This window comes from Tachysurus vachellii, chromosome 12 (genome assembly GCF_030014155.1).
Source record: "Tachysurus vachellii isolate PV-2020 chromosome 12, HZAU_Pvac_v1, whole genome shotgun sequence".
Lineage (NCBI taxonomy): Eukaryota > Metazoa > Chordata > Actinopteri > Siluriformes > Bagridae > Tachysurus > Tachysurus vachellii.
This window is the reverse complement of record NC_083471.1, coordinates 14700196-14711470: the sequence shown is the minus strand read 5'-3', so window position 1 is coordinate 14711470 and position 11275 is coordinate 14700196. Positions and strand designations below refer to the sequence as shown.

The 11275-nt window shown below is 35.9% G+C and overlaps 1 protein-coding gene across 1 annotated transcript; it reads left to right on the top strand.

Moving 5' to 3' along the window:
* Positions 1-2588: 2588 nt before the first annotated feature.
* On the top strand, positions 2589-10854 carry fam81b (family with sequence similarity 81 member B). The gene is made up of 7 exons (XM_060884233.1): positions 2589-2783; positions 3085-3203; positions 5268-5397; positions 7748-7854; positions 8601-8736; positions 9670-9865; positions 10636-10854. Exons 1-7 carry the CDS (start codon positions 2592-2594, stop codon positions 10767-10769), a joined length of 1014 nt encoding a protein of 337 aa, XP_060740216.1. The 5' UTR covers positions 2589-2591; the 3' UTR covers positions 10770-10854.
* The last annotated feature ends 421 nt before the right edge of the window (positions 10855-11275 follow it).

Genomic DNA, 11275 nt, shown 5'->3' with positions numbered 1-11275 from the left:
TCGTGTTCACAACACATCATAACAGTGGAGTTTTGAATTATTAATCAAAATTTGTTGACAAGTCCTTTCAACTTCTCTTTTAATTCACATTGTAATGTTATTTAGTGTAAATGGTTGTCAAGTTTACAGTCACACCCACAGAGCACTAACTGCAGTAGCTAAGCAATCAGATTAAACAACAGGAGTTACACGGGGCAGAGGGGAACCAATCTGAGGCAAGTGCTGTGTCTTAAAATGTCTTAAAATAAAAAAATTTGTTCAATACAGAATAATAGTTAGGCTGATCTGGTTTTAAACCTTAAATTATTAACATGAAAAAATGTTTTTAACAGAGAACCTTGATGCCAAAAGGTGGAAAGAGTGAACACCTGTCCAACGAGACTTTACGGCAATATAGGACTGATTTTGAAGAAGTAGGTCTATAAACATTATCGTAGAAGTCAAATGTCTTCAACTTATACCTTTTATTTTTCTGTTTTAACTGTACACCCTGTGATTTTATCATTGATCTTGCTCTGCTACACTACTACAGATGATACAAAGCAATCAGTGTTGTAGTGAAGAGTCTCATAATTGTGTTATATATTTGTACACTAATAGTACTTTCACATTGTATTCTAATAACTCAGTAATGGGGTGAGGGTAGCTCAGGTGGCCAGGGTTCATGCCTCAGTGCTCCCACTGTTGGGCCCTTGAGCATGATGACCCTGCACTCTGACCCCAACTTCCAAAGCTGAGATATGTGAAGAAAGAATTTCACTGTGCTGTAATGTTAACGTGACAAAAATGAAAGCTGGGGCTGATGTGTGTAAATAAAACTACAATATTAAACTGTGAATAAATGCTTAAAATATTCCTTTTATTATTTGACAATGTTTCACTTGCTTAAATGTTTAAGTGGAAATGTTTCTACTGACCATAATTTTTGAATAGAAAAAAAGAGAAAATTAATCTACAAATATTTCTGTAACTAAGACGATGCAAGACTATTCCAAAGTTATGAAAAGGCCTGGACAAGCCATAGACAGGACTTTTAATATCTCAACCTACAGTATTTTACTATGTTTTTTTCTGTATCATAAAAATTGAACCATTGTGTTTTTTGTGTGAATTAAAATTTTGGCTTTTTCATTTTGTAATGATTATGTAAACTTGTATACAGACAGTTGAACAACCTGTTTCCTTAAAAATAATTTTTTACCATGGCAGATTTTGGCTGTCTGTTGTCCTTACATGCAGATTAGACTGATATTGTACTACTGGGCCATTACTTGGTATAATATATAAGACATACAATCATTGTGTAACACCGCTATAAAGAGTATGCAGGGAAATACTATAATCAGGCTGCTAATAAAATCGTGAAATCAAGTTGTCTGTGCCTTAGAGCTCTGACAGTGATTATGCTGTGACCCATGTTTAATCCATGACATTTCAGTTATTTGATTTGGCCATTATTAAAAAAGCACTAATGCACTGAGATCATCAGCATGACACCACAACAACAGCTAATCAATGACTCATGTGATTTGTTGAGGTCTTCAGGGGTTTTTCACAGATTTAACTGAGTTTAATAGAAACCGTTCCCATAGCAAGTTGTGCCACTTAGCTTATTAAGATGTTTCAACAAGACTGTCAGGATTTCTAATTGTAAATATTAACATGTATACATGTATACTAATCAGACATTGCTCTCAGCGAGCTCTGGAAATCTTTCAATTTGTGCAATAAAGTACAGAAATTCTGATATCTGTATATAATAGAATATAGCAAATCTTCACCAAGGCTAAAATACATATCATGAAGTCTATTATTAATAATGTATTTTGTACTATTGAGCTTGATGAATAGTATTTATTGTGTATATAATATCAGTATTTTTGCAACATCTATCTATCTATCTATCTATCTATCTATCTATCTATCTATCTATCTATCTATCTATCTATCTATCTATCTATCTATCTGTCTGTCTGCCTGTCTCTCTGCCTGTCTGTCTGTCTGTCTGTCTGCCTGCCTTTTTCTTTCTTTCTTTCTTTCTTTCTTTCTTACTTTCTTTCTTTCTTTCTTTCCACAAGAGGTGGCGGCGCAGTGGTAGTAGCATGCAGCGGCCTCTCCGGATTCAATACGGTTCTATTTACGTTTTTTTTTAAGTTTTTATTTACTGTCTTTTGTGTACGGTCTTTTTTGTATTTTGTGTAGTCTTGTAACCTTTTGTCTGCATTGTCTTGTCTGTCTTGTTTGTATTGTCCTCCACTGTCTTGTCTGTCTGGTCCTGCACTGTTTGCACCAGTTTGTACAGATGCACTTTATGTATCTAGGACTACTTACTAAGTCCTTATAGCTCTGTCTTTGTTTTATGTAGCACCATGTTCCTGGAGAAACGTTGTCTCATTTCACTATGTACTGCAACAGATATATATTGTATGGTTGAAATGACAATAAAAGCTTCTTGACTTGACTTGACTTGACCTCTATCCTCAAAGTTTCCCTCTCAATAAATATCCATCATATTGAACCAAGATTTTAAATTCTCCATTGTAAATTATATTAATAAAGTATATTTTCTCTGTTCACAAAGGCCAGTATATATGGAGATGAGCAGACCAGAGCAATCCCTTTCCACTTTGCTAGAGAAAGCCTTCAGGATCAAAGAGGATGTAGTCAACAGTCTGCATGCTACCCAGGGATCTGTTTTAATGGAGGCATCTGCAAGGAAACTTCTAGAAAGTCACATACATATTATAACAAATATTGTCAAACAGCTCAGCAAGGACATTCAGGTATACAATTTCATACTGACAGTTAATGTAAAATTTGAGTGAGTGTATATTCACTTTCTTAAGAATTAATTAAGAAATTGGACATTGATCATTTAGAGGAGAGAACCTCATGGGTCACAATTTCTCACTCTTATTTTTATTTATCTAAGACAATTAAAAATAAATAAATCAATCAGTGTCTATGCATCATTGGTTGCAAAATGACTGAAATTACTTCCAAACCAATTTATTTAGCAAAGTGGCCTCTAAAAATGTATAGCCAGTAAGTTTACTTTTTAATAACATTATCTGTTACTCCTAGGTCCTGGAGGCTCAGATTGTTCAGAGAGACAATATAGCATCAGGGACAACTTTTGCAGTTCAAAGTCTGGATCACAAGAACTTGGCTGTGGTTGGAGATCTTCGTGGTAGAGTGGCCAGGTATCAAAAAAAAATTTGTTTATAAAGTAAAATATTAATGTCAACCGTCACAGACAATACACACTAATAATGTACGTTGTAAAGTACAGTGAGGAAAAAAATATTTGATGCACTGCTGATTTTGTACATTTGCCAACTGACAAAGTAAGGATCAGTCTATAATTTTATTAGTTGGTTTATTTTGACAATGACAATGACAATTTATTTATATAGCACAATTAATTACAACTTCCGTCGACCAATGTGCATTCCATTAGGTCATTAAAAACAGAAAAACACACAACAAACAAACTTATAAAAATTATAAAATCGTACAAATATCCCATCAGCCATACGCTTTTGAAAATAAAAATGTCTTTAGCCTGGACTTAAAAATATTAAGAGAAGAGGCTTGTCTAATGGACAGTGGCAAGTTGTTCCAGAGCCTAGGATCAGCAATACAGAAAGCACGATCTCCCCTGCACTTAAGCCTCGACTTTGGGGTAAACAATAGATCCTGGTTGGAAGACCAAAGGGATCTAGTGGGTTGATACTCAGTCAGTAACTCACTGAGATAAGGGGGGGCAAACCATTCAGAGATTTATAAACGAGGAGCAAAATTTTAAAATCCACTCTAAAACAAACAGGCAACCAATGTATTGAGTGTAAAATAGGAGTAGTATGCTCCCTATTTTTTACCCCACGCAAGAGTCGAGCCGCAGCATTTTGGACAAGCTGCAAGCGGGATAAAAAGCTGTCTGGATGATCCCAAAATAAAGCGAGTTACAGTAGTCCAGCCTAGATGAAATACAAACGTGAATTACTTTTTAAAAATCTTTAAAAGAAAGAAAAGGCTTAGCTTTAGAAAGCAGATGCAGCTGAAAAAAGCAAGCTTTGACAACTGAATTTATTTGTCTTAACAGTGAGAGACAGAATAACAATGAAAAAATCCAGAAAAATGTATTTCCAAAAAGTTAGAAATTGATTTGCATTTTAATGAGTAAAATAAGTATTTTATCCCCTATCATTCAGCAAGATTTCTGGCTCCCAGGTGTCTTTCATACAGGTAACGAGCTGAGAATAGGAGCGCTCTCTTAAATCTCAGCTACTTACCTGTATATAAGACACCTGTCCACAGAAGCAATCAATCATTCGCCAAGCAACTTGGTAAGGTGGCAACAGTTGTGGTGCGAATATTCGCAAATGGAACAAACACAAAATAACTGTCAATCTCCCTCGGTCTGGGGCTCTATGCAAGATCTCACCTTGTGGAGTTTCAATGATCATGAGAGCGGTGATGAATCAGCCCAGAACTACACGGGATCTTGTCAATGATGGAGAAATGCTACCTATGACCCCAAGAACACCATTCCCATCATCAAACATGGAGGCATCAAAGGGACGATGGACAGGGCCATGTACTGTCAAATCTTGGGTGAAAACCTCCTTCCCCTCAGCCAGGGCATTGAAACCGGGTCGTGGAAGGGTATTCCAGCATGTCAATGAACCAAAACAAATGGCCAAGGCCACAAAGGAGTGGCTCAAAATGCATTTTTCTGGAATTTTTGTTGTTATTCTGTCTCTCACTGTTAAAATTACAGACTGATCATTTCTTTATCAGTGGGCAAAAGTACAAAATCATCATGGGATCAAATAATTTCTTCTCACACTATTTGTGGACATTACTGACCATTACAGCGATGTATGCTTGTTGAACCTCTCATTCCAAAAGATGAGCTGATCCTGGTTTTGCTGCTATAACAGCCTTCAATGTTTTGAAAAGGCTAGACTAGAACTTGGAGTGTGGCTGTAAGAATTTGCTCCTATTCAGAGCATTAGTGAGGTCAGGCATGGACATCGAGTGAGAATGCAAATTAGTGTGATTGTGCACAAAATTTAGAATATGTGGCATTTATGACTGACTATTACTTACAACTGTGTGTATGCACTTGTGCTAAATACCAATATTCTTATGTGTATGGGCAGTGATATGCACAAATTTAACCCTAGTGTTATGAAATCCTCAAAAAATGACATGCTAGGTCTATTGAAAGCATTCACTTAAAGCTATTTTTGTGCTACTAGGTGTGATGCCACCATAGCCCAGCTCTCTAGAGATGTCACTGCTGGAGGACAGGAAATCTTGAAGCTCCAGCAGACAGTCACTAAAATGCGCTCTGCAATTGAGATCCGGCTCAGAGACTTGGACCTCAAGGTGAGATATTATAAATTAATAATATTTGAGGTTCATTTAAAATTGATTGTAAACTGCCTTATGTTAGGAGCCAGTATAACAACAGTAAATGAATCCAGTCTGCCGAAAGCTGTGTAAAACCTAACTAGCTGAGTGTGCCTTTCTTTGGATTTGATACCAGGCATCAAAATGTTTACTATGTTAGCGTGAACAGAGATCAGTGGAGTTAAGAGACAATGATTAACATGAAGGTAAAATAGCAGTATGGACAGACTGCATGGAAAAATAGAGACTGGACTACAAAATGCAGTACCTGAAATTTGTCCCCTGATGTCCAAAATTTGTGATAAGATGAAAGGAAGGTTTTTATGGCCCTGAATACCATTAGCATTAAAAATTGCATACAAGAAAAAACACTCGATACCAACATATGGTATTATGTTGATCTTCCATCATTGATGCTTTGGGGCTGATTGGGACTGAAATCATACATCTATATGTACAAATGTAAAACTAATATATTCTTTGCTAACCTGGTTTAGGGTGTGGAAGAGGATAGTGAAGGGTCCAAATATTTTTGGTTAACACTATGTTAAAGAATGTGTGAAACTTAAAACACACTGGTTCATCTATTTCTACATACCGTGCCCTCCAAAAGTATTGGAATGATAACGCAGATTCTATCATTTTTGCTATAAGGCATTTGTGTTTAAACTCAAAATAATGATGGATGGATGGATGGATGCTTTATTCATCCCAGTGGGAAATACACAAATTTCAGCAGTATATAAAATACTTAATTTTTTAGTATTCACAAACTAGTCTAATTTAAAAGTAATAAATATAATTAGTAATACATTTAACACATTTTTGCAAATCCAGACCTAAATCTATATCTAAATCTAAAAAATTAAAAAGTAATACATTGAAATTTAAGTTAAAACTTCTGTGCAAATCTGGGTGTTAAGGTGCATTGTATACATACTGTAGTGCAGTATTGGTCAGAACAGTAAGGAATGTCAGCATTGACCACATCCTTCTTTGTGATGCTGCCTCCCCAGCACACAGCTGCATAGAAGTGGGCACTCACCACAACAGTCTGATAGAATCTGCAGCAGCTTTTTGCAAATGATAAAGCTGTTGCTTTTGGCATTTTCCTTACAGCTCTTACAATGATTCTGTCAAGTGCAGTCTTCACAAGTGAAAGCCAGAGATTTTTTTAAACAATCAATCTAACAGGGCAAACCTGGGAAAGAAGAAACACCCTCAAGCCGCATGTTCCATCTACATATCTCCATGTAAATATCAGGAAATCCAAACTTTGGATCTCAAATCCAAAAGTCTTCAAAACAAAAACAAACAAAATAAAGACCTGTACATATACAGTAAAAAATCCTGATTTATAAGAGAGCCCCATATATACAGCTACTTATACCACATCTATGTGAATGCATACAAAGCATATATAATTTTTGATCTATGTGAGTTATAACTGCCTCTGATCTAAGGCATGGTCCAATTTCCATTGGATAACTGCTTTGCTCTCATTCTCCTTTCAAAAAGCTCATTTGCAGTATCGCATGCAGATGTCAGTACCAAACAGTAAATCATTATGATGTAAATGCGTTAAATCAATAGAGCACTCCCAAGGTGCCATAAAGGTAACTGAAAATGAAAGGGGATCAAATCAGTGAAAGCCGGAAACAACCACACATCATGTCACAACAAACAGAGAAATCAAGAGAGCTGTAGATTTCCAGCACCATACCTGGAAAGATGTGTAGCTCAGTTCCGTTTAAAATGTGGAACTGATTAGATACAGGGATGGATTTATTGAGCCCTACTAGAGGTCAAGACTGTTATTTATCAATGCTTCTAGCTCTCAAAGGAATTCTGATTAATCTCTTGTTCCTGTAGACACTCCTGATGAATCTAATCTAATTATTTTTAATTGTGTTTGCTCCATTTTGTAATTTGTACATTTTTCTAATATATACTAAAATACTAAATAGAAACTATAGTACTTGTATGCATTGAAGCAGAATGTATACTGTGCATTAGTCACACAGCATCATGTGTCATCCAATATGCTCTAAAATTAATCAGCATTGCTTTTTTCTTTGTCCTGAAAACTTTGTGTCTGACAGTCACTGATTGCCACTCGCATGAGAGTAAAACTGCCCATTATGTTCTATATGTTCTATGACAGACACTGAGGGATTCCAGCCCCGATGCACACTGTCAGGAGTTTTAAGTAAAAGAAATACTGTGCATTAAAGCATCGGACAGTCAGTGCAACAAAGTGAGACACAAGATGACATTTTCTAATCCATTCTTAAATATCAGATTCTTCTGTCATCTCCCTTATTAGATTTCAGAGTCTTTGGCACAGTTGGAGACAGCACAGTCAGAGCAGATTGTGTCACAGAAGAATACTACAAGAGAAATAAAGAGGGACATCCAACAGTTTGAAATAAGGTGAGGTAATTTTATTTATATTCACAGAATAGTTAAGAGTTCACTCCAGATTTATTTGCCCACTTAATAAAAGTGAGCATAAATTTATGAAGTTATTATATTACCATTAATGAGCACATAAAGTTGTTGAGTATAAAATGGTTTGCATATTTACAGTTAGTATTGGATGAAGCCTTGTAGGCAGTATGCACATGTGTCCTCCTTTCTGCAAATTATTATCCAATTTTTTTGTAAAATATCATAGAATTGTTTTTTGCTCCCTTTCATGTGGAGTGCCAATAATTAGTTTATTTAGAGATAATAAATAAATGAATTAATAAGGAATATTGTCTGGTAGCACTACTTATTTTTTCCTTTGCTTGATATATCACTTTGTATTTCTTCATTTGTAAGTCGCTTTGGATAAAAGCATCTGTTAATTGTAACAAAAACTTGCAGGGTGCATCAAGAAGACGTGAGGAGGGTTTGTGGTCATTTTAAGATAATAACATCTGCACTGAAAGGAAACAAACCAATTTAAAGGCCAATAAGACAGGGTTGCTGATAAAAGTGAACCACAGTTCAACCACTAATTCAAAAATAATTAGAAGTAATCTCAGAGGGAAGCATTTTACCATTTTGAACCTTTGCTCTTTTGATTTGCACTCATCTGTTATTAAACTATCCACTTTGTGCTGCTTTACTGCCATATAACACTACTAATGCTAATTTGTATCTGAGTGAGTTATGATGCTGTGATTGTGTAGGACATCCAGCGGACTGAGGAAGTTGGAGGAAGAAGCAGCTAATATCAAGAAATGGACAGAAGTGCAGCTGAGCAACATGGCCAAAACACAAACGGAAAACAGGCAACAGCTGCACACACTGCTGCAGGACAGAATGGTAAATTCTGTGTGTTTGTGTTCAGATTAAACAAGATAAGCAAGCCCTGTAGTGATAACTGGATTTCAGAACTAAAACTTAATGTCTATCAGTTGCTTGACAGGGAAACCTTTACTGCTGAGCATTGAATTATATCACAAGGTCTCAGGATGTCACTTATAGTAGGTGACAGCTATTACATTGCTGCATTAAAAAAAAAAAAAAAAAAAAAAAAAACTTATGGTCATTTGTCCATTTTGGACGTTGATTGGACAATGTGTTCTTAGACTATCGAATTTTAGTTTCTAGGGACTTGTGGGGAAATGATGACAAAATAAAAAAATCATTTTGTTCATGTTCATTACATCTTCGAGTGTATTAAACATGTCTTATCAGTTGTTGCTGAGAAATGTAACAAAAATGGAGCTCTAGGTGGTATTTCATTACTGACACTACTGTAACGGATGAATCAACAGTCTGAGCCATACAGAAATCAGCTTTTTCATAACATTCAGTGTGTTTTTCTTACAGACATTGGTAATTCTGTTCTGCTTAGCTCCTCCAAATTAAAGTACCTTAATAATGTACATTAAGTACTTTAAGATATTTGTGAACAGCAAATAATCTGATGTAAATTGAAAAAAATAAACATCACTAATTATCATCACATATCATTACTACATTTTATCATTAAAAGTTTGCTAACACATATATCCCAGCAGGTACTGAAACCCTGCTATCATTGTAAATATAGAAAGGATTACAATAACTATGAGAAGTGACTCTAGAACTCTAAGAGAAAGAAATTTGCTAGCTTGAGAGAAAAAAATGGAGAATTTGAAAGTATAGGAAAGAGCTTAGGTGGGAAGCACTGAATTTCTGGCATTATATTTGACTTGACCACAGTTTCATAATTTAATAATGCCATGTATATGTGTGTGTGTGTGTGTGGAGGTGGAGGTGGAGGAAAAGCTAAAAGCACAAGTACATCTCATTTCTGCTCACCTTGGCCATGTGGAGGAACAGTTGGAAAAGGAGTGTTCTGTAGATCATGCAAAGCAAACAGAGAGCAAAATTAATACCAGATTTCAGGCTATGGAGACCAGCTTCCAAGCCGAACTGGAGCAGATGAGGGAGGAGTATCAGTCAGGTGAGTCAGGTGATCTGGTACAGAGCAAAGGGAACTGATCATTTTCAAATGTTTGACATGCTAGTAATACTGTAAGTGATCTATTTGGGTAAAAATGTAGTATCTAATATCTTTCTTAACATGATTTAGTAACAGTCTTGCTTTATGCAATAGAGAGAGCCTCCTGGATGTGGGGGTAGTTTTAAAGATTTTTTTGTAACACATTGTTATAGATTTTCAACCTAAAAAAGACACACAAAGCCAATTCAAAAGTCAAACAGGTATATCATTTCAATGGGTTAATAAATTATTTACTCCTTCAGCAGCTCTTGCAGAGAGTTCAACCTAAAAGTGCACAGCTAATCAATGTGTGTGCCAGACAGTGATGTGATGCATGTGTCAAGTTACATTTCTAACTTTCATGCAGCCCATTAGACTGTTTCTTACCTGTAACTTTCTATTCACTAGCAATTTCCAGCTCATTCACCTAAAGTGCTAGTAACCATAGCGGTAGTATTTCCCTAGAAAGCTCCAAACACTTGACCTGAAATATTCACATCAACACCAGTAAATATGAGCAGACTCAAAGAGCTTGACAAGTAATCATTCAGCTGGTAGCTGCAAAAGGCTCTCACTCAATCTCACTGCTGAAGCAGGCTCAGGGATAGTAATGAATTATAGATGAGACTCCAGACACAAGACACACACTGACACACAAGCAGTTTTACAAGTGTTTTTAGGAGAGGGCCCTTTAGCACTTTATATATTTGTGTGTATGATGTGACACACAGGTTTCCAATCGGTCCACGATGCCATCGCTTCCCTGAAAAACATTGCTGACACCAAGGCCAAACTTGACAAAGGAGAGCTGAGGAAAGATATCAGGCAGATTCGGAGGATGATGGTTGGACATTCAGATGCCTGAGAAAAAGTAAAAGGGGGGCATGGGCTTTTAAACCAACACGGTCAATGACTTTTTAATGAATTCTCATTAGTTTGATAATAGAGAGCGTGCTACTATTCTGAGCATAATCAATTACTCATGAGTCTGATGTAAATGGAGTACAAGATGAAGCATATAGCAGTTAAATTGCTGAACAACACTTCATACTTTTTGTCTAGTTATAGAGACACGTTCATGGTATCTTACATTACAGCAGCTATAAATGTTTTCTGAACAACAGTTTTTCCTTCTCTGTAGTCTATAAAGCAAGACAAGACAAAAGGGAAAAAAGCCCTCTGTCCTACAGACTGTGAAAAACTTTCTCCTTCCATTAATGTTAAATAAACATCACTGTCACTGTTAAATAACAGCCCTATTTAAATAAAAACATAAAATCGGATTCAAGGACATAACAGCGTATTAGTATTCATTTCAAATGAGTCTACAAAATCTGCAAAATATTTTGCAGTTTAAAATTCAAAAGTAGC